The sequence below is a fragment of the Mastigoproctus giganteus genome, chromosome 5 (assembly GCF_048544385.1).
Source record: "Mastigoproctus giganteus isolate SK-2022 chromosome 5, ASM4854438v1, whole genome shotgun sequence".
Classification (NCBI taxonomy): domain Eukaryota; kingdom Metazoa; phylum Arthropoda; class Arachnida; order Uropygi; family Thelyphonidae; genus Mastigoproctus; species Mastigoproctus giganteus.
In genome coordinates, this window is record NC_143579.1 from 69,698,349 (window position 1) to 69,722,564 (window position 24,216).

General features: G+C 35.5%; 1 protein-coding gene across 8 annotated transcripts in view; it reads left to right on the top strand.

Moving 5' to 3' along the window:
* IntS9 (integrator complex subunit 9) overlaps positions 1 to 23,917 on the top strand; it is a 370,946-nt gene extending 347,029 nt beyond the window's left edge. For all 8 annotated transcript variants that reach the window (XM_090373281.1, XM_090373278.1, XM_090373279.1 and 5 more), the window contains 2 exons: positions 2,416 to 2,472; positions 23,701 to 23,917. In XM_090373281.1, the coding sequence (XP_090229407.1) occupies positions 2,416 to 2,472; positions 23,701 to 23,820 (177 nt within the window). In that variant the 3' untranslated portion in view covers positions 23,821 to 23,917. The remainder of the gene's footprint in view (positions 1 to 2,415; positions 2,473 to 23,700) is intronic.
* The last annotated feature ends 299 nt before the right edge of the window (positions 23,918 to 24,216 follow it).

Consider the following 24,216-nt stretch of genomic DNA (forward strand, 5'->3'; position numbering starts at 1 on the left):
ACATCTTCAGAGCCTTACATCTCCCCAGAAATGTTAGAAGTGAATTTAGAAGGAGTCATGGAAGTTGATACTGCAAATAAAAACTATGAAGAGTCCTTGAAGCCCAGTTGTAAACGAAAAGTGAAGAAGCCAGTACCGACTGCCAGAAGTACTCCATCAAATTGTTCAACACTTAATACACAGCCGGAGCAGCAACAGGATTTTAAGAAAAACTGAAGCATCCATGCACAGTTTAAAAAAACATACATTCCTGGATAATGATTTAGGTTCAGTCTGTTCTGTGTGTTTGGTTCAAGAACAATGTGAAGATTGTGGCAGCTCGAGATCACGCCCTTCTTCAAACAGCATTTCCAAATGAAGCCAAATGTCGGCCTGTAACAGCTGTCATGGCTCTCTCAAGAACAAAGCAATTCTGGCTCTATCGAAGTCAAATGGTTTTAAATATCATCCGATGCCACAGCACTTTCCGAGACTAGAGGTAACAGAATGTCTCGTATCTCCAAGGCTCCCATTCGTGCAGATTCATCGTCTGCAGCATTCATACAGTTTAGTACAGGATCCTCAGTCAAGTGATTAAATGTTCACCTAAAGAAGTTTCACTTAACTTCTGCCGTGCGTGCTCGGAAAAAATTTTTTTTTTTCCCCAGAGGCAGCACATGCATTATTAAGTGTTTCCATTTTTAAAAACAGATCTTAGTAAAACACTTTTCCCCTCACAATTTATCTATATTGAGGGAAAGAGAAGGGGGGGGTTGATTACAGGTAGCCAAAATCAAATGTAATTCTAAAAATTGAAGAGTGAATTATGATTATGGACTGAATAGTAATGCCTCTTATTGTATAGGTCTCAAAGGAATAGCACTATAGACCGAAAAGAAAATCACATACTTGTGGCAAATATACTTAAATAAAATGAAATGATAAATCTGGGCTATAGGGCAGATGTGGAACAACTTCAAATCCTAGAAAAGTAAATCCTGTACTTTAGCTGTTCTTCAGAGTTAAATGAAAGAACAGCAAGCATTTTGAGAGTTAATTTTTCTTTTGTTAGTTCTCAGTTCTTCGAATTAGACTGCTTGTTCCCTTTATTTTAAAGATGAAAAAATTTTCAAGGTGCATCTGTCAAGGGAAATTCAATAAAAAGGCCTTACATTTCTTAATTTCATATTGAATCCCAATATTATAAAACTGCATATAAGTTCCTAGAAATCGTGTAGAAATAAACATTATTAACAAATTACATTATCATTTTAAGGTAAGTTACTGTTCTGTAATGTTTATAGGAACACTGTGAAATGTCTTCTCATTATTCTGATGAGGAATAATCAACTGATGAATGAATAAATTTTTCAATTTCTACTATGAAAAATTTTGGCTGCTTTTAAAATTGGTCATCAACTTAACTTTATCCTGAGATAAACATCTGTACCATTTCTTTAAAGCAGAAAATCAGTTATTCATACAAATTTGGTTTGTTTAGTCTCAGATAGCCATATTGTTCTACCCTTGAAAATTTACTTTTCTCTTTATTATTATTATTATTGCTAAGCATCTTGTTTTCTTGACTGCAGCACTAAACAAAATGATGGCAAAAGGAGAAAACAAGTAAAATCATAAAAAACACTTTCACTGATTGCATAGATTTTGCAATGTAGCTTATGTATATTAGCCGAGAAATTATTGTATGAGGATATATAGACATATTATGTGTGAAAATATTAAGATTAGTAAAAATAATGAATGTAGTATTGTTATTCAGGTGTCTGAAACTTACTTCCCTTAATTTAAAAAAGAAATTACAGTTCACTGTGTCATATATATTCAATAATTAATAAATGCAGTTCATTTTATCAGAGTTCATATTATTTAACAATATCTAAATTAACTAAGAAAAATTCTTTGTTCATAAAAAGTAGTGAGAGAGTTTGTAACAGTTATTACATACAGGTCTTGCTCATTTCATTTGTTTTCTGAGGTTGTCAATTGTGTCAACACACCGGACTGAATTGTATCTGGTCCCTTTTTCCAAAAATGTGAAAATAACCCATGTAGAGTCCCAAAAAAAACAGTCAACGTTACTTTGCATGTGTTGTGAACTGTGTGTTCAAAGATACTTCCATTTAAAACAGTATAACTTGTAAGCAAATTAAAGAGGAAACACTACTACTGCTAATAAACTTTTTTGCTGCATAGAGAATCTTGGTTAAAACTTACTGGGCCACCTACTGCTGGGTTATGATCTGAGAGACATTACTTTCCAGTACATACTCATGCATTAAACACTTCAGACAGAGACAAGGCATTAAAGATACAATATGAGCTTTATCATTATTGGTTATAGCTAAACTGTAATTATATATGTATGTGAAATATGGATGATATGTAGGAATGTTTGTTCACTTTCAACTCTGTTAGGTTGGTTTCACAGATGTTAAAGTCGAAGAAAGTCCCACAGCTTATATAATTGAGTTGGTAAGTTGCATTTCATTTATTCTACCTTTCTTATTTATATTTGTGAAAACTTTATGAATTGTCTTATATTACTAAATAAAGTATAATATGACTGTCTATTGGCCAAGAGGTAATCAATATGTTATGAGGTATACCAAAAGAATAAAAGTGTTTTTCGCTAATGGCATGAAAGGCTAATTTTGACGCTACTGAATGAGAAGCACGAACTGAGGCCGCTTGTTGATTAGCACAAAACATGTAGAAGATTGGAGATTAGAAATAAATAAATGACCTGGTATACAAGAAATGTTGTATTCCAGGTCATTTATTTGTGTTGCGAACGAGGAAAGGACTGAGCGATTTTTCAGTATAGTGTGTAGTTTCTATATTGGCCTGGCCACAGTTTTAAATTTGGTATCTTTAAAGAATCTGTTAAGCTGTTTATGCCACTGTTCAACATATGGGACAGAAATAAAGTATTTTTTAATATTACGATTGTTGGTTGATGTAGTATTTTATATCCTATCCCTAGCTTGTACCCTAATTCAGTTTATTGTAGCAAGGGAATAACCCCTGTTTAAGAATCTGCTGATTAATATTTATATTTCTGAGCCCAAAGCAGATTCCATCATTGAATATTTATAGGCATTTAGAAATTGATTAAAGATAATAGATCTCTTGTAGGAGAATGGGTTATAGCTGTTATAATGTAGAAGCATGCCGGTGTTCGTAGGTTTACAATCAGTGGTGAGCTGTAGTGGGCTTGGGAGAGCCCATTGTTATTTTATTTGAAAATTTGCGAGCCCATTGTTGAGATGATCATTTATTTTACAAATGAAATCCTGAATGCAATTATTGAGTATCCAGAGCTGAAACTACGTGGGACGAGCGGGACACCATCCCCAGCATTCGATCAGTTGTGTATTTTAAAATTGCTTCATTTTTGATTTTATTACAGTCGGACCTCTGTTTAACCAACTTCTTTATAGCGATTTTTTTTGAATTTCCCCTTGGTAATTATTATTATTATTATTAGCCATATGGTGCAAGGAAGCCTGAGGCTTATGCTGCATCAGCCAAAAAAAAAAAATTCTGAGTTACACTGAGAGAGAGAGAGAGAGAGAGAAGGAAATCACCAAGAAAGAGAAGAATGATGATATCCAGCACAGGACCCTGGGTGTGCCAAGCCCATAATCACCAGATGTGAGCCCTGTAGTTTCCGTTGAACGAAGAAAATTTCCGTGTAAATTTTCTTAAAAAAGAACGGATTACGAAGCAACTTTGTGCGCATTGTTTTCACCTCTGGCCTTTAGGCAATTTAGGTAATTAAAAAGTGCAAATTAAGGGTGAAAGGGATTACCGTTTCACAGTGTTAGCGGTGTCCCTAAAACTTGCAGTCATATACCGAGAAGTCGCACTCATCAATCTGCTTTCCATAGCCAGTCAGATTAAGAAGATTCCCGACACGGATAATAGCCTGTGTTGTGGTTCCCCTTTACTCCGACAAATGGGCATATGTTTCTCGGAGAAGCGAGTGATTTGCGCCTTCCAGTAAATTTCTCCTATCTATGTTTACATGGTCACAGTAGCTGAATATCCGAGTGATTCCGACATTTTGCACTGTATTCAAAGAACTAGTGACAGTAGCAACGTAAGGTTTGAGGTAACTAAGATATTATATGAACTTGAAGCTTTCACTGTGTAAAAAATGTTCTAAAATATAATGGCATACAGGCAATAATTAAAAATAACAAACAAAAACTGTATGCAGTTTTTGTTTGTGCAAACATTTTGAATCAGAAGTTAAATTTTCGGGATTCTTAAACTGACTTGTCGATGTGGAATTTCGACATCCTGCAGGAGCTCTCTTACCTTTCAGAAGCTTTACAGAATCACTATGGTAAAAGCAGATAAATTAATTATTCAAACTATAAATGCTATTGATAATTTGAAAAATTCCAAAAGAAATTATGACGCTAAAATTGAGAGAATGTTGAAGTGGAAAGAATTTGAAGGGATCAAATTCGAAAGTAAAAACACATTTAAAAAATTACCTCATGACAAGTTATTAAATGCATTGTTTTATCCTTAAAGGATAAGTTATTAATGCAACAGAGCGATTTTAAATTAAATAATGATTCCACTGATGGCGAGGAATTGAAAGAAATTTTAAACATATGCTACCCGAAATCGGGAAATAATGACAGAAATTTCGTCTCGGTGGTCAGGCGGTGAAAACCGAATAAGAAATTTAAGTTTTCTGATAAAATATGAAATAAAAATTAATTATTTTAGAGATTTATCATTAAAATCGAGTGAAATTCCCTTTTCAATTAAGAAAGCCAGATTGACACCATTGCAATTAGCAGTGATGAAGCTGAGCGAGCTTTCAGCATACTGAATAATATTGAGTGAATGAATGGATAATGTTGACAATTAAATACGTTGCAGATATTATGATCTAAATCGGTGTTTCCCAACCTTTTTTTTACCATGCCCCACCCAAGTCTTTCTAAAATTCTAATGCCCCCTATGTAATGTTGGGAAACACTGATATACATATTTTTTATCTTCAAAAATTGAATTATTCCCTAAATGAAGCCTAATTACAACTTGTTCAGAACACAAGACTTAGGTTTTAGGAAGAAATCATTAGAAATTATTAAGAAAAAAACAGTAAGTAAATTTTCAAAACATATAATAGACAACTAAAATTCAAGTACAAAATAATTTATATGAAAGATTTTTCTATAATATTTTAATTGTTAGTAATGATTATTTAATTGTTTAATAATTTCAACATTCCATGTAAAGTCACTTCTAGATGAGTGCACTAAATTTAGTGAGACCCTTGTGCTTGATGCTTGCTGCAGAGAGATTTTATATTGGGCTCCAATTTAGTCAGCTTCAGTCTCAAGTCTCCCTGTTTTGTGATATCCATTTGATTTCTTTTCTTTAGTAACAAATCATTTATGGCACTAAATCCACATTCAGCTAAATATGAAGAACGGTAACAATAGCTCTCTTGCAAAGTAGGTTGAATTTGGGTATTTAATTTCTGTTTCATCACAAAGCCATACCATCGCTCCTTTTATATTGAATAAAGTTTTAACTGACTCCTTTTATATTGAATAAAGTTTTAACTGACTCATTATTTTGCATTTCTGAGAGTTCTTGGCACTGCATTGATACATCAGACAAATCCACTAACATTGGTTGCATCATCCAGGTTGGAAAATCAATTTGTTTTAAATCAGAAAACCTTTCTTTTAAATCAGTGGACAGAATTTTTCAGATGATCAACAATAACAAGTACAGCGGTATCAGTCACTTCACATTTTTGCAGCCAACGAAACTGTTCAAAATTTTTGTTACAAATATATTTTTGACATAATTCAATAAATGTAATGAAACCAAATATCTTCGCTTTTCCATCGACAAGAGTTTTATTTGTTCCTTGAAGTTGTTTATTTAATATATTTAGTTTTTCAAAGATATCGGCTAAATAACTCACAAATGCTTTACCATTGACCCTTAACAGATGCTTCATTTCAGGTTTGTCACTTAAAAAGTCACTAATAGTATCAAATAGTTCCATAAATCTTTTCAAGCAGTTTCCTTTTGAGAGCCACCTTATTTCAGTGTGAAGTAAAAGTCTCACATGGTCTGCATTTTGTTCTTCACAAAAAAGCTTGAAGAGATGCTCACATTTGGCATTAGCTTTAATAGCATTGACACACTTTATAACTGATTTTAGTACTTCATTAAGAACAGGCGAAATATTTTTAGCTACCAAGTTTTCCCTATGAATAACACACAATGCACATGAAGCATTTCTGGATTCTCATCTTTCATCCATTTTAAGCAGCCATTTTTCTTGCCCATCATATTAGGAGCACCATCTGCAGCACAAGATGTTATATTTTTCATTGGTATATTATTGTCATCTAAGTAATTTTTTAGCTTATTATATATATCTTTGGAGGTAGTGGTGCTCTCTAATGATTTACAGAATAATATTTCTTCAGCAAAATTACCTTTATCAATACATCTTACCTAAGTTATCAGTACGGCTTCACTGTCTCTCAAAGTTGATTCATCCATTTGCACTGAGAATTTTCTTGTTTCAGCTTTCCAACAAGTTGTATTTCAATATCTTCACTCATTTCATCTATTCTTCTGCTAACAGTATCGTTATTGAGTGGCATAGCTTTCACGTCTTTGTCATCTTTTTCCAGAACTGTTTTAAGAAATGCTGATATTGATGGTTTGATTAAATTCTCTCCTATAGTATGATTTTTCCCAGATTTAGCAATGAGTAAAGAAATTTCATAACTAGCCTCAAGAGTACGATTGACAGTTGCAGTATGAGCAATAAACAGAGACTTTAATGTTGCTCTTTTTTCTAAATTCTTCTTTAAAGTTTGAAAGTAATTTAAATCTGAATTTACATGAGCATTATGTTTCGCCTTCAAATGCACCTCAAGACCTCGTTTCATTGATTCGTTGTTCAAGCATTGTTGGCATAAAAGACAAAAAGGTGACCTTTGATCATGGACAGCGGGTATGAAACCAAATTTTAAGTATTCCTCTGAATACTGACAAACTTTTTTTTTTACTTGCACTACTCATTTTACTGTGCAACTGAAAGAAATAAATATAAGATAAATCAAAAACTAAAAATAAACTATGCATTAAAGTTAATTTAATTTAATTTTAATATGTCAAAATTAATTATTAGTATGCTTTTTGAATTAATAAATCACACAAATTACTGAATTCAGGCTATTAAATCTGTGGTCTCTGTGAACAAGCAGATAAGTCTAATTTGTCAAAAATGAGATAAGTGCACTATAATAAAGTATTTATTATTTACTATTATGTGACATGCAGATATCTTTGCTGATGCTGTCGAGGCAGTGTTAGGTGGGTCGGAAAACTGCTAGTTGGGGGGGATACAAGGACTAATAGATTACAGTAGCCACTGGCAGAGGTGGAAGTTATTCTTGCACTGCTTCTATTGAAATGAGCAGAAGCCTGAAAAACAAGACGCAGGATATTTCAGAGACTGCTGGGAGTCATTGCGGTACAAGTAAACACATGGGTTGTGTTAGGGTAGCTAAGAATAGAAACAGGTGCATGTATACCTGCGTGTACACCAATGCTAGGAGTTTGGTAAATAAATTTGATGAATTTGAGGTATTGCTCAAAACATCAAAGGCAGATATTGTTGGGATATCAGAGACGTGGTGTCACACAGATATAAGGAATGCGGAACTGGAATTTGGGGAATACAATGTGTATAGAAAGGATAGACAGGGGAGGAGGGGTTATGCTATTAGTTAAGAAACACATAAAATCCAAGGAAGTGAAGCCAGTCGACATCGATGGACAGGGCAGTGTCGAGTCAGTTTGGTGTGACATAAGCATAGGGAAATCAAAATTGAGAGTAGGAGTGTGCTATAGGCCTAATGACTCTGATGAGTATAATAAGATATTGTACAGGGAAATAGAGTGGGCCAGTAAATCAGTCTTATAATGGGGGATTTTAATTTCCCAGATATTGACTGGAATTTGTGGATTGGTCACTCGCACAATAGCAAGGCTTTTGTGGATTTATTGGATGATTGTTTTCTACATCAGCATGTTCGTGAGGCAACAAGAGGGAGCAATACTCTTGATCTGATTATCAGTAGTGATTCTTCATGCATTAACAATCTGCAGATAAATGAACCACTAGGTAGCAGTGATCACAGTGTGTTGAAGTGGGATTTACTCAAGGAGGTAACTACCATCAGAGGTAAAGGGAAGGGTTTTTGTTTTCGTAAAGGCGACTATGATGGTCTGAGACAGTATTTAAATTCTATGCAGTGGGACCAACTGATGATGTTACCAACAGCAAACTCAAAATGGGAAGCATTCAAGGAACTAATCTTGGAGGCTACCAGACTTTACATACCAACTAAGAAATATTGTTCAAGGTTTAGGCCTAAATGGTTGTCAGATGAACTAATGAGACATGTGGCAGAGAAGAAAGATGCATGGGATACATAAAAATTAATGGGTGACATGGAAGCCTATGATAGATATAAGTTGGTCTATAACAAAGTCACAAAGGAGATTAGGCAGGCAAAGGCAGACTACGAAAAATCCTTGGCAAAGGATGCAAAGAAAAACAGAAAAGAGTTCTTTACATATTTAAACTCAAGAAGGAAAGGGATGAATCAGATTGGTCCACTGGATATTGATGGTTCAACAGTTGAAGATCCTGCCTCAGGTGGCTAACAATCTAAACGAGTATTTTGCATCTACATTCACGCATGAGGAGTTATTCAGGAAGGAGAATGATGTAGGTAAAGTAAACATTGGCATTGAGCTGGATGATTTTGTAATAACTGAGAGGAAAGTGGAGGAGAGATTGTTGAGGATAAACATAAAAAAGGCACCTGGGGTGGATGGGATCTATCCAGTTATATTAAAGGAGGCAGCAAAGGAAGTAAGCAAATACCCCTACCATAATTATGAGAGCTTCTTTGGACTCAGGGGAGGTACCTATAGACTGGAGATGTGCAAATGTAACCCCAATTCACAAAGGAGGATCAAAGGCTGACACAAGTAATTAGAGACCTGTGAGTTTAACTTCTGTTCCAGGAAAATTAATGGAGGCACTGGTTAAAGAAGCACTGCAGGATCATGTAGACAAGAATTCAGTTATAGCTCAGACGCAGCATGGTTTTGTTAAGGGCAGGTCTTGCCTGACCAATTTGATTGGATACTATGATGTAGTCACAAAAGAACTGGATGCAGGGAATAACTTTGATATTATATATTTGGATCTTAGAAAGGCTTTTGATACTGTTGCACATGGAAGACTGCTGCACAAATTGGAGCAGTGTGGCATTGGAGGCAAATTGCTGCTATGGATAAAGGGATGGTTGAGTGGCAGAAGACAGAGAGTGGTAATCAATGGACACTGCTCAACGTGGACTAATGTTATTAGTGGAGTTCCTCAGGGTTCAGTGTTGGGTCCGTTGTTGTTTTCGGTGTTTATGAACGATATTGATGATGGGATATCAAGTTTAATGTCCAAGTTTGCAGATGATACAAAGGTTGGCAGGGTTGTTAAGGACACTACTGATGCTATGCTGCTGCAACAGGATCTGGAAAGGTTGAACAGATGGGCTGAGAGGTGGCAAATGAAGTTTAACATTGACAAATGTAAAGTACTACGTATGGGAAACAGTAACCCCAGAGCAACATATCAACTCTGTGGTACTACACTGACAGTGGTGGAGAATGAAAAGGACCTGTGGTAATTGTGCAGGCAGATATGAAGTTCTCTGAGCAGTGCAGACAAGCTGCAAGAGTAGCTCATGGTGTCTTGTCAATGATATACAGGAATTTTTCTAGCAGGGATAAGGAGGTGATTATTCCCTTGTATAAGGCAATGGTTAGGCCACATCTTGAGTACTGTATGCAGGTCTGGAGGCCTCATTTCAAGAAGGATGTAGAGCTGCTGGAACGGGTACAGAGAAGGGCAACAAGATTAGCGAATGGAACAAAGGGTTGCTCTTACGAAGAAAGGCTTAAGTTTTGCAAATTACAGAGTCTGGAGACTAGGCACCGGCGAGGTGATCTGATAGAGGTGTATAAGGCTTTGAATGGTTTGAGCATGCTCAATGCCAATGGGATTCTTCATCTTCCTGAAAATAATCACCTCAGAGGGCATAAATTCAAATTGAGGAAGGACGGATGTCGGATAGATGTGCGGAAATTTGCCTTTGGCCAGCGGGTGGTTGGTTGGTGGAACCGACTTCCGTCACTTGTTGTTGAAGTTGATAGCCTAAACAAATTTAAGGCTCAACTGGACAGGTATTTCGAACGAACGGAGGGGTGAAATGGGAGTGGTGTTTTTTTTTTTTTTTTTGGCTGATGCTGAATAAGCTTGCTTTCTTGCATCATATGCCTCTACTAATGCTAATCTTCTTTATTGCAGTTTTAGTGTGAGTAATAAATATTTGTATATTCGAATATATGAGAGTGTGAAGTTTATTTTTCCTCTCCTGCAAATTCGAGTTTTTGGACTTATTTGCTTATTTACTGAGACCACAGAAATATACATATACGACAAATACATACCATTGTGTATCACGGTTCTTCATTAATAATAATTCTGTGCGCAGACAAAGTAATTTTTTATTTTAATCTGAGATCGCCAAATGTACAGTCACAACGCCCAAATGAGCGTTTGTATGAAAGGAATTACCTATTTCATATAACATACGGAGTTCGCAGTAGGCTACAGTAGACAACCACTTTGCTTGCGCATTGCGCATGCCATAAGCAATCATCCAATACAGTACGTACTATTCCTTCACTAGGCATAGTAAGCAGTACTCTCAGAGCAAACTGTAGTTGATATTACTCCAAACTTTCAAGTGCGGCTCTGTAGAAAGTACAACATTTAACGAATGCTTATTTCAAATTGAGATACCAACAATTCTTTTTTTGTACAAGTGAAATCATAGTAGGCGGTTGTTTTAAACTCTAGACGAGCAATTTTTGATTTGCCCCCCTGAACAATCAAATTTCCCCCATGTGGGGCGTGGGACCCACGTTGGGAACCACCGATCTAAATAGAAAACCATTGCTTCAGTTTGATCCGGATTGTTACGTCAAATCACTCTGTAATCATCGCTCAGCTATTGAGCAAAGCAGATCGACAACAAATATTAATAAAGAAGTAAATTGCATTTGGCAATTTTTAGAATAAATTTTTCATGTAATATTTGTTTTTATATTGTGGAAAGTTTTGTAATAGTTTTTATGTTATTTGTGATATGGGAAATATTTCATGTTATTTTTTTTTCGCAATATTAAAATTTTATCATGAAAAAAATTGTATCCATTATATTTCCCGAATTGTTAAAAAAAAAAGTCGAATAAAAAAAGTTGCCCATGTGCCAAGCACACACGGTAGATGGTTTATGTGAAACATCCTTCGCATTTCTTTTAGGTATTTTGGTTTAGTATTAGTATTATTAGCCATGTGGTGTAAGGAAGCCTAAGGCTTATGCTGCACCAGCCAAAAAAAAAAAAAAATTCCCAAGTTACCCTGAGAGAGAAAGAGAGGAATCACCAAGAAAAAGAAGAATGATGATATCCAGCTCAGGACCCTGGGTGTGCATATAGATTATGAAATTAAAGAGCTTTTGTATTGTAAGTATTTTATTTTCATAATTTCTTGAAGACACAATACAATGGATTTATGATAACTAAAGTAAAAGATGAATGCTTGCGATTGCAAGTATACAGTCTCTAGAAAACAGCGTCAATTGAAGTACCGATCTTGTAGTTGAAACAACATATGCAACTGTTAGGGGAACCTGACAATGGAATGTAACGAAAATGTGAGACGAAAAAAAATTGTTAACAAATATTTGCATTGTTAAAGGCATATGACAAATACTTTTATTGTTGCAATCATATGATAAACACTTGTATTCTCGCAGTCGTATGACAAATACTTTTATTGTTGCAATCATACTGTAGTAGTAACTTCAGGAAGTATGATTGTGATGTCATACTATTCAAAAATTCTAGAAAGAACTCCAGATACTATCGTATTGAGGTATCATTGTAAGGGAAGGCATGACGACGAGGATTTTGGTTTTATTTAGATAGACTTTGTACACATACATTATACACATGTTTAAGGGGGTAACAACTCGAGATATCATACCGGTCAGTCACGAAAAATGCATCACACGCACTAATCACACTACTAGTAGTGGGAGCGTGGGAAGCACCTCTGGTGGAAATTGTGGATGACATCACTTCTGTGACCAATCAAATTACTCAGTAGAAATTCGGAAAAACTGCGAGCCCATTGTTAAAATGTTCACAGCTCACCACTGTTTATGATTAGATGTTAAATTGGATTTTATTCGAGTCCCGAGTAAGAGTGAAATTTTGAAAATTTAATGACCTTGTATCCATACCCTCCCTTTCCAATGTAAATTTGAGTTTAGAGTGAATATTATTAAACGAATGTAAAATGTCTTGGATAGTACTACTATCAATAATAACTAGAACATAGTCTAAATACCTCCCATAGTATGTGATAAGGAGTAGAAAAGGCGTCAAATGTATATGCTCAATCGTTGAGATATATACCTCTGATATTAAGCTGCTCAGGCTCAATCTCATCGGCAAACCAAAAATTTGTTTGTATACTTTGTCTTGAAAGGGGATATAGTTGGCCTCATCTAAAAGTTTAATTAAGTGAAAAATTTGTTTAATAGGAAGCTTCGTATAATTAATCGGTATAGAATTATTATTTAAACATATCCCAAATAATATCTAATGTGTAATTCAACATTTACATTCATATATAACGAGGTAACATCTAGTGAGAATAAATTATCATTATCGCCACGTCTACAGTCCTTAAGGTTATTAAATAATGTATCGTAGTTCTTAATCCCAAATTGCATCACCTGGCTGAAAGGTTTTATAATGCTATACACATGTGTGGCCAAAGATGAAAATGCCGAGTTTCTGTAGGAAACAATAGGCCGAATAGGAAATCCTGTCTTGTGTAATTTTAACTGAGCCATAGTAATGTAGTCATTTTTTTCAATACATGGTTAACCTTTTATTGTATTGAGCATTACAGCTCTGGTTCATACTATCAGATGTCATTTTTAATGTATTGTTGGTAGCTTGCGTTTTCATATTAGTGATTTCACACAATTCGGAAACCGGTGCCATCAAGGAGATGCCATTAAATTTCTTTGTATTTTCCCTTCATTTTCTAAATTATTTAGGAGTGATTCTCCAACAGTACTCTCTTTATTTTTCTTTTGTATTGTCTTCTTGGTTAAGCTCATTTTCACTCTACTGGTTTGCTATGCTACTGGCATAAATTTTATTTTACCTTTTATATATAATATATATATAAATGCGTATCGTATTTTATATTCATGCATACCCGTTGGGCTTTGGGTCCCAATCCCAGTTTACTATTAACACCAAATATTTTGGATTTCAGAAATTAAAAATATACTTATAATCAGGTATACCTAAAACTAACAATTTAGTTTTAAATTGAAGAAGTAACGGAGAGATGACCGTGTGAAAGAATGTAATTTTGTTCCCTAATTTTTCCTTACTCTTTTTCCTTAAATTATTAATTTCTCCTAACTTTACCTTATTATTATTATTTCCACCAACCTATTGTCTGGTAAGAATTCTTTTAGCAATTTAAATTTAAATTCAACATATAATAGTAGGCTAACCGACCACTGCTAGCACACCAATTGCTAGGCAGACAGTCAGGCTTTACTGACTGAAATGCCCCTCGCCCTAAATAAAAACCATAAATCAAATAAAATTTATGCTATTAATGAGCGTATAATGTAAAATTGTTAAACCAGCAATAGCATTCACGCCACATTAAAATGAAAGTTTATCCATCACAGTGATAAAAGACTAAAATTATATATGTATGTATATATATATATATATATATATATATATATATATATATATATATATATATAATAAAGAATAATTGTATTAAGAAGGTGGAATGTGACTGTACGAAAAGGAAGATAACATTGATTATGGATCAGGGACACTGCATTAGCAAAATGTACCCTACAGCCATAATGTGAGTATGTATATAAAGTATATTTTATGTAGAAAGTGTGAAGAAAATTTTGGTTTAAACGTTTTGAATCTACGGTATACACTGTGAACTCGACTAAATGGATAGACCTTATTCTTACCGTAAATCTTAGAATTTTAAAAATTTCGTTCTCAACACGTGGTTACAGTACATGTGTACCATAGCATACAGAACATGTCGGAAGCAAGAACATTGCTGTCTTTCTCATAATTTCGGTGGATGACCTCTGATGATGACACTGAAATTGTGAAAAACACCGCAATGTAATCTTATTTTGGTCGCCTTTTCACATCTTCTTTTTATTTTTAATTTCCTGTCTATTTCTTCTTCTTTTTCATAACACATATCACTACATTCTTTTTCATAACATATATCACTACATTCCTTATCCATTTAGTCGAGCTCACAGTGTATACCGTAGATTCAATAGGTTTAAACCAAAATCTTCTTCACACTTTCTACATAAAATATACTTTATACACACACACACACACACACACACACACACACACACACACACACACACACACACACACACACACAGAGTAGAGCATCAGTTATCTGAAATAATTAATGTCAGATCTCTTCCGGATAGCAAAATTTTCGGAATCGAACATAAGAAAAAATTAAATAAATTCTGTAATAATATATTAAGGTAAAAGTAAAAAAAAAACTTTAAGTAGGAAGAAAAAATTGAATTTAGCATTAGTTGAGGCATATGATGCAAGAAAACAAGCTTATACAGCATCAGCTGTATAAGCTTGATGCCATACTGCTCCAATTTGTACAGCAGTCTTCCATCTGCAACAGTATCAAAAGCTTTCCTGAAATCTAAGTATATGATATCAAAATTATTTTTTGCATCCAGTTCCTTTGTGGACACATCGTAGTATCCAATCAAATTGGTCAGACAAGACTTCCCCTTATCTCCCTGTTAGAGTTTGATAAACTTCTTGAATTCCCTTCCTCGTGTGTGAATGTAGATGCAAAATACTCATTCAGTTTATCAGCTATTTCAGCAGGATCATCAATAGTCGGACCATTTTTGTTAAGTGGACCAATCTGATTCATCCCCTTCCTTCTAGAGTTTACATAAGTAAAGAACTCTTTGCTGTTTTTGTTTGTGTCCTTTGCTAAAGATTTCTCATAATCTCCCTTCACCTGCTTAACCTCCTTTGTGACTTGATTACATACTAGCTTATATCTGCTGTAGACTTTTGTGTCGAGTGATAATTTATATGCATCCAATGCATTTTTTCTTTTCTGCCACGAACCTCATTAATTTATCCAACTACCATTTAAGCCTGAACCTTGAACAGTATTTTTTTAGTTGGTATGAAAAGCCTGGTAACCTTCAAGATTAAGTCCCTCGAGGCTTCCCATTTGGAATTTACTGTTGGTAACATCACCAGTTGATCCCACTGTATAGAATTTAAAAACTGTCTGAGACCTCTGTAGTCACCTTTACGAAAACAAAAACCCTTCCCTTTACCCTTGATGGTAGTTACATCTTTAAGTAAATCCCACATTAGTACACTGTGATCACTGTCACCTAGTGGTTCCTTTATCTGCAAATTCCTAATGCATGAATAAACACTACTGATAATCAGATCAAGAGTATTATTCCCTCTGATTGCCTCTTGAACATATTGCTGTAGAAAACAATCCTCCAATAAATACACAAAAGTCTTGCTAGTGTGAGAGTGACCAATTCACAAGTTAGAGTCAATATCTGGAAAGTTAAAATCCCCCATTACAAGACATTCTAATTTACTGGCCCATTCTATCTCTCTGCACAACTGTTCATCATAATCATCAGAGTCATTAGGCCTATAACATACTCCTACTCTCATTTTCCCTTTCCCAGTGTTTATGTCACACCAAACAGACTCAACATTGCATTGTCCACCCGTGTCAACTGGATGTACTTCCTTAGATTTTATGCATTTCTTAACTAACAGCATAACCCCTCCTCCCTTCCTACCCTGTCTGTCCTTTCTGTACACATTGTACTCCCTAAATTCTAATTCTGCACTGCTTATCTAATTCTAATATTCTAATTCTGCACTCTGATATCCCAAAAATATCTGCCTTTGATGTCTTTATCGGCACTTCAAATTCATCAATTTTATTTACTTTACTTCTAGTATTAGTGTACATTTACTTTACTAGTATTTACTTGACTTCTAGTATTAGTGTACATGCACTTGTTCATACTTTTAGTTACTCTAACACAGCCCATGTATTTACATGTTCCATGAGGACTCCCAGCAGCTCTTAAAATCCCCAGCAAATTGCTCTCTAGGCTGCTGCTCATTACAATAGAAGCAGTGCAAGAATCACTTTTGCCTCTGCCTGCGGCTACCATTAATCTTTTAGTCTGTGTATACCCCCCCATTTATTTATTTAATTTGAAAAATAATAATAATTTGCACATATACATATGTATGTATATTTGAATAGATATTTTACTGCAGAAATTTTATGTGGAAAAAAAATTTTTTTTTTAAGTTCCTTAATAATATCAATTTGATTATATCACATTCTTCCTGGTTTTCTGCCCATTTCAATGCTGTTTCTTTTTTTCGACATTTTACCGTAAAAAAAAAAAAACTGAGAAAAATAATAAATCTCACGGTTTCGAGCCAATATTATTCTTACTGAATCTGGAGCTAAACTAACCAAATATGAAAAGAAGAGAACAAAATATGTCATGGAAAATTGGGTTCACGGAAGAGAATTACTAAACTCTGTCACTCCTGGTTTCTGAGAAAATCCATCAGTCCTAATTCAACATTTCACCAGATATACAAAGTTAAAAAAAAAAAAAAAAAGACAGAAATACTCTCGTAGCACAATAAACATTTGTCTCAAATACTACCATTAATAAAAAAAATAATAATAATAAATTTTTAAAAACAAGAAGAAAAATGAGCCTTTCAAATTGTTCCGTATTTTTTTTTTTTTTTTTTTATGCGAATCCCAAACACGAGAGGTATTAGAACCTATGGGACTTAGTACCGCGCTTGCTTTGGAGGTTGAGAAGACGAAAGAAGATATTTGTTGACATTGGACTTGAACTTCTGTAGATTGTAATTTTCAGGAAATACGTATGAAGGAAGGTTGTTCCAGAAAACGGCAGTTGAATGAATAAATGAGGAAGATGAAAAGTTGGTTCTGTGGGTTTGAAGTTGGACAGTAAATGGATGTTGGCTGGTGGCGGCACGTGTTCGGATTGTTTTGAAAGAGAGAGCGGGAATTATAGAAGCCAATTCAGAAGAACAGTGCCCATGGAAGTATCTGTAGAAGAGGCATGCAGCGAAACAGTGCGTCTATGAGAAAGCGAGTGGAGAGACTCTGTTAGAGATGACTAATGATGTTTAATTAACCTAACTGCCCTCTTCTGAATGGAATCAAGAATCCTGAGAGAGGTTTTGGGGGCACCACCCCAGATGTGGGAACAATATTCCATGGCAGGGCGGATTTGCGATTTATACAGAGTGAGCAGCTGTTTGGAAGAAAAGTAACGCCGAGAGCGAAAGAGAAAACCAAGTTTTTTAGATGCAGAGGAAGCAATATTTGTAATGTGCTTGTGCCAAGAGAGATTAGAAGTCAGGGTAATCCCCAAAAGAGATATATCATTTTGCCTAGAAATTGGAGTGTCACTAAAGATAAGCATACGAGCAGTAGAATCCTTTTTGTGAGATATAAGACAATACTGAGTTTTAGAACGGTTGAAATCAACTAAGTTGTCTTTGCCCCACTGGAGAATTACCTGAAGATCGGCATTTAAGGAATTGGTAACAGATTTTCGAGAAGTTGAAGCTGATTGAGCAGGACAAGGTTTCTCAAAATGGAAAGTTGAATGCAATGTGCTATCATCGGCAAAACTATGGATAGGATTTCCAGTCAATGGAATAAGGTCATTGATATATAAGAGGAAAAGAGTGGGGGAAAGAACTGAACCTTGGGGGACACCGGCATTAGTGGAGAAGTTAGAAGACAGACCCATCTACCAACACCCTCAATGAGCGATCAGAGAGAAAACTGGATAACCAATTACTAAAAACAGTTGGCAAACCATAAGATGGAAGCTTGTTTAGAAGACCTTTATGCCAAACACGATCAAAAGCCTTTGAGATGTCAAGAGCAACTACTTGTGTTTCACCGAACCTTTCCATTGAATTAGTCCATAAATGGGTAACATAAGCCAGAATATCACCAGTGGATCGACACTGACGGAATCCATACTGGCGATCGTTGATCAGACGGAAGGTTTCTAGGTAGTTTAAGAGTTGGCGGTTAATTGATTTCTCCATTACTTTAGAAAGAGTAGAAGTAATTGCAATGGGACGATAATTGGATGGGAGGGATTTGTCACCCTTTTTAGGAACTGGCTGGATATGAGCAAATTTCCAAGCAGAAGGAAAAACACCTTTGGAATAAGAAAGTGAGAAAAGGCGGCAAAGAATAGGAGTAAGTTCAAGAGCACAGGTTTTGAGAACAAGTGGAGAAATACCATCAGGACCTGGAGCTTTCATAGCATCAAGATTCATCAAAATCCTTCTGATATCCTTTTGACGGAAGACCACAGGAGCCATTGAATGGAACATGTTGGGAATAGTGGGAGGCGTTTTACCAAGATCATTAATACATGATCTGGAAGAAAAATGGGATGCTAGCAGGTCAGCTTTATCCTTGGCTGAAGTGACAACAGAACCATCTCGATTGGACAGAGGTGGGAGTAGAGATGGGCAGAAGTTGCGGCCAATAGCTTTGGCAAGAAACCAGAATGCTCGGCTACCATTAGGGCAAGAAGCAAGTTTTCTACTCTTAGCCTGTTCAAACTCTAGTTTGGACTGATTAATAACTGCTTTACAATTGTTGCGAGCTTTGGTGTAGGCAGAAAATGAAACTGAAGAATTAGAAACAAGCCAAGTACGATATGCAACATTCTTCTCTTGAACAGCCTTAGCACATTTATTGGAAAACCAAGGTTTAGATAAAGGACGAGATTTTAAAGTGGAGTGTGGGATAAAGGATTCCATTCCTGCAAGAATAATTTCCCTGACACGATCTGAGCAAACGTTGACATCAGAAGTTTTGAAACAGTAATCCGACCAAGGAAAAGAAGAAAAGAAGTCTCGCAGGTCATCCCATTTTGCATTCTTGTAATGCCAAACAACACGAGGTTGGGAATAGCCATGAGATAAAGGTTCCATTGGAGAAGAGGCAATCGCCAAGTTGTGATCTGAAGTGCCTAATGGACCTCTCACTTCGACCGTGTACTTAGAAGGGTTGTTTGTGAGAACAAGATCAAGCTTATTGGCTGTACGATTAGGATTGTCCGGTATTCTTGTAGGTAAATGAACAATCTGTGCTAGGTCATTAGTAATTGCAAAAGCCTCAGCATCTCGACCTGCTGGGTCGGTGTGACTAGAAAACGGAAGCCAGCTGGAGTTGTGAACATTAAAATCACCAAGGAAAATTACCTCACTGCTAGGAAAGTTGGACTGGAGAAAGTCAAGTTGCAAAGAGAGGAAGTCAAAGAGTTCCAAGTGATTAGTGGAGTTGGGAGAACGGTAGAGACAACAGATGAATTTGACACAATGAGGTAGAGAGATTTTAAGCCAGAGAAGATCAAAGAGAGGAGATTCCAAATTGCCAAGTCTCTGACAGGGAATATCAGAACGGACATATGCACAAGTACCACCTTTGAGGCGAAAGGAATCATACAGCAAATAATTTGGGCATCTGAGATGAGCAGTAGTTGAATCAACCGATAACTGAGATTCTGTCAGAAAATGTACATGGGGTTTGGCAGACTGCAAGTGGAAATGGACATCGTTGAGATTAGAATTGAGACCACGTATATTTGTGAAATGAATTAGGAAGTCCTTGGGAGATTTAGATCTTTTCGCGGATAAGCTTGCTCTATTAGTTTGACAATTCATGGTGTATTCAATAGTAAGAAAAAGTGGGTGGGACATGCTGTATGAAGTAATGAAATTTTTGGATATGGCATACATATGGTAAGAATATACCCAGATCCTTGACATAACGTGGCCTCGACAATGCTCCCCGCATACACACTACTCGGACTCCCTCCAGTCACTATCTGGCAGAGTAGAGGTAGCAAGATTATACACTAGCTGATCCGGAATCCTCCTAGAGAGTTACCAATAGGTTCGGTCCAGTGTACTAACTAGCGGCCGGCCTGCGAACACCGTTTTAGAGCTGTACCCTCGAAATGTAAGGAATATTGGATCTCGCCACGACATTCATCATAACCTCAAAAGTCATCAATCATACTGCATGATGGAAGAGATAGGGAAGGGTTGACCGGAACTTAGCTCTAGAGACTAAACATGGGTTCCACCACTTCAAGCCTCCAATAAGGAAAGTGGTGGTATTTCACCGGTTGATGAGAGTCAGCTACCACCTAGTACTGCCTGGTAACATAGAGGGGCGGCGTTCCTCCATGTGTTGTGGGCGCCACACCTCGACTCCTGCTTACGTTAGTTCACACCTGGGTGGTCACCCACCATGTACTTGTGCATGGAGGTTATACCCATTATTACTAACAGTCCCACCATCGTGAAGGTGCAAGCATAACCAACATTCTACTATATAACCATATAACCAACATTCTACTCTATAACCGTATAACCAACATTCTACTATATCCAAAAATATGTGGACTGAGATCATTGCTCCAGGTTTGAGTCACTTGGGAGGTTGGTATGGGTCTCTTTTTCGAAATGGCATCCTTCACATTCTATACACCTTTTACAACTGTTCACTAGCTTCTGAAACGTGCTGCAGCCCATTTTCTGAAAGGTGTTGCAGGATAGCGGATGTGGCAGATTTAACTTCTTCATTTGTGTTAAATTGTTTTCCTCTCAACTCTTTTTTGAGGCTTGGGAAAGCCCAGAAATCACATGGTTCTAGGTCTGGGCTGTATGGAGGGTGGCCTAGTGGCTGACCACCAATTTTCACTAAGGCTTGCATTGCTAGATGTGTGACATGTGGCCTAGTGTTATCTTGAAAAAGAAACCATTCTTGATTAAGCAGTTCCAGTCTTTTTTTTGTGAATTGCTCCTTTGAGGTAAACTCACAACGTGTTAACATAATATTCTTCAATTATAGTTTGTTTCTTGGGAACCCAGTGATGCAGTATTATTTCATGGGCGTCAAAAAACAAAATCAACATCAATTTTTTTTTGATGAACCAAAAACTCAATTTTTTTTTTGGAGGTGGTGAATCGTGCTGTTTCCGTATGCTTGACTGCTGTTTGGACTCCGGATCAAAATGTTTTTATTCAGGACTCGTGACATGATTATTTTATTCAAAAAGTCAGGCTCTTCTTCCACCTTGTCAATAAAGGCTTGACACAAAGTTCAATGTGGCGTTCTTTTTGTTCTGCTGTAAGATTGCGCGGTACCCATCTTACACAAACACATTACATGTTAATGTGCGTCTTTACAATTTCATGACATCTTGCTACACCAACATTCAACTGAACTGCCAAATCTCGAATCGATAAATGTCTGTTTTCATTGTTCACCGAGATTCATGGACACCTGCTTCTTTGTTTATCTTGTACCTTTTTTTTTTCCGTCCTTTAACTGCTTCCTCCATTTAAATATGGCTGTTCTGCCCAAGGCTTCTTCACCATATGCTTCTTGAATAATCTCAAACGTATTCTGACCACTTTTCCTAACTTTACACAAACTTAAGTCGCAATCCTTTGTCTAATAATTAACGAAATATCTTTCCCATCTCCCATCATAAAACACACTTCACATAAACTGTTATAACAAATGCAAAAATGAATACTACATGATACGCTTGCACAAACTAACTAAGAAAAGGTGGGAAACATTCCTAGACTGCAAACTCGTCACTCTTTTCCTTAGCAACGAAGCAGTATTGCCAGTCTGCCTATTTTTGGAACAGCCCTCGTATATATACATTACTGAAATAAATAATCAAACATTTTTTATAATTATTTTTCTGATAAAGTATCGCCTCATATACCAAGAGCAGTAGGAGATATGCCATCAAATATTTCAGCCATGTTAAACATAATACCACTGACAGCTGTCATATTGACATCATTATTCGTTATCTGCAATTGATTATTGCATCCTCCTAAGCCCCGAATTCTAAGTGATCAGTTTTTCCCATATAAGGAATGCTGAAGTTGCTTTCATCTTTCTAATGAAGGTGGTAGATGACTGATCACCAAGTGTAAAACTACTTTTTTTTTTTTTTGGCTGATGCTGCATAAGCTCATACACTTGCTTTCTTGCATCACATGCCACTACTATTTTTGGTCTCAAGAGCAAACGTCAGGCATCTCCCCATCCCATCTTTTCTGTTATGCAGTACTGAGTTTCACATTCAACAGAAAAGTAGCATGGAATGAAATTTAATGAATTCACCTAAAAAATGCTATATAACATCATCCAGCTTGGTGAAAAAGCCTTTTTTTTTTTGGACAGTTAACTTCTGATCTTGGGCAGAAGTTAGTTTCATGTTTATATTTTATTCCTGTAGGGTTTTTTTTTTTTTTTTAACTATGACGTAAAAATATAATATATATCATTTCAGTTTGGAGAAATATCCAAAGCAGAAGCAGCAAGAAAGCTTGCAATGATTTACTACAATATCTGATTGATGGAAACATTCCCTTAAAGTTCATTGTTTCGTTAGTATCTTTCTGTACAAGTAAAATTGTCAGATTTTTTCTTGCATTGATAGAAGGATGTTGTCATAGGTGCCTTTTTTTTTTTTTTTTTGCTCTGTACAAATGCATCTACCTGCTACCACAAGCCATCCATTTCTATTCAGCAGCAATATACAAACAAGGAAGAATATATAGTTGTCTAACTTTTGTAGAAGTATTTTTTATTCAGTGTATTTTCAAAAATGGATGCTACTGTACAGGAAGCAAGATACATGCATTTCAAATTTCATGCACTGTTGAAGCATGCTATTGAAATAAATTTTGAAAACATCTGAAAGTGAATAATAGTATCTAATACATACAAATATTTTTTAAATTTTTTTGAAGTATTTATACATTTAATAAACAGAAATATATGCACATGTTAAAAAATTTCGCACAATTAATGGTTCTCTGAATGGGAAAATTAGTTTCTTGTTTATATTTTATTCATGTAGGTGTTTTTTTTTTTTTTTTAAATATGACATGTAAAAATATAATATATATCATTTTTCAAATATATGATTTTTTTTTTATTAAAAATTAAAACAATAAATACTGCAAACCAAATTGATAAACACTAAAAAAATTTTCCAGAAATAAAAAGTGGGGTTTGTTACAAATTCCACTTTTTATTTCTGGAAGAGTGTGTGTGTGTGTGTGTGTGTGTGTGTGAGAGAGAGAGAGAGAGAGAGAGAGAGAGAGAGAGAGAGAGAGAGAGAGAGAAAGTTCGACAGAACTGCTGATGTCTTAATGATTTGTGATACTGTTTAGTATTTTATTATTTAAAAACCCTAAAACTTTTTTTTTTTTTTGTACCACCAGCAAAATGAAGATACCTTGATTAGAATTGAAGATCATTCTACACACATTTTCTGTGACTGTGACTCCACAGTAAGGCCCAAGTTGCGAGATCTCCTTTTACAGAGCCTTAATAAATTCTAATTTTGATTAATGCTAAACATGACTCAGATATTGTATGTGTATATAGTGTTTGAATAGTATGTGTAAAATATAGCTGATAAATACTTATTCTTTCAAATTCCTGTTTGTTTTTTTTTTAAAGTACACATGGAAAAAACTTGCAATACAATCATTGTTGCCAAAAGTTAACTAATTAAGAGTAGTGTTCAGTTTTTTGACACTAACATCGTTAATTCTTTCCACTCCACACACAGTCTCCATTTCTCAAGCCAACAATTGAAATATTACAGGGGGGAAATTACTTGTTTCCTGTCAGTTTGGCTTTTTCTCACCTGTTTGTTCTGTAGATATCAGTAGTTATTTGTTGAATTTGTAATAATCTTGAAAATTGTACCTCTAGTTACCTATTTTTTACTT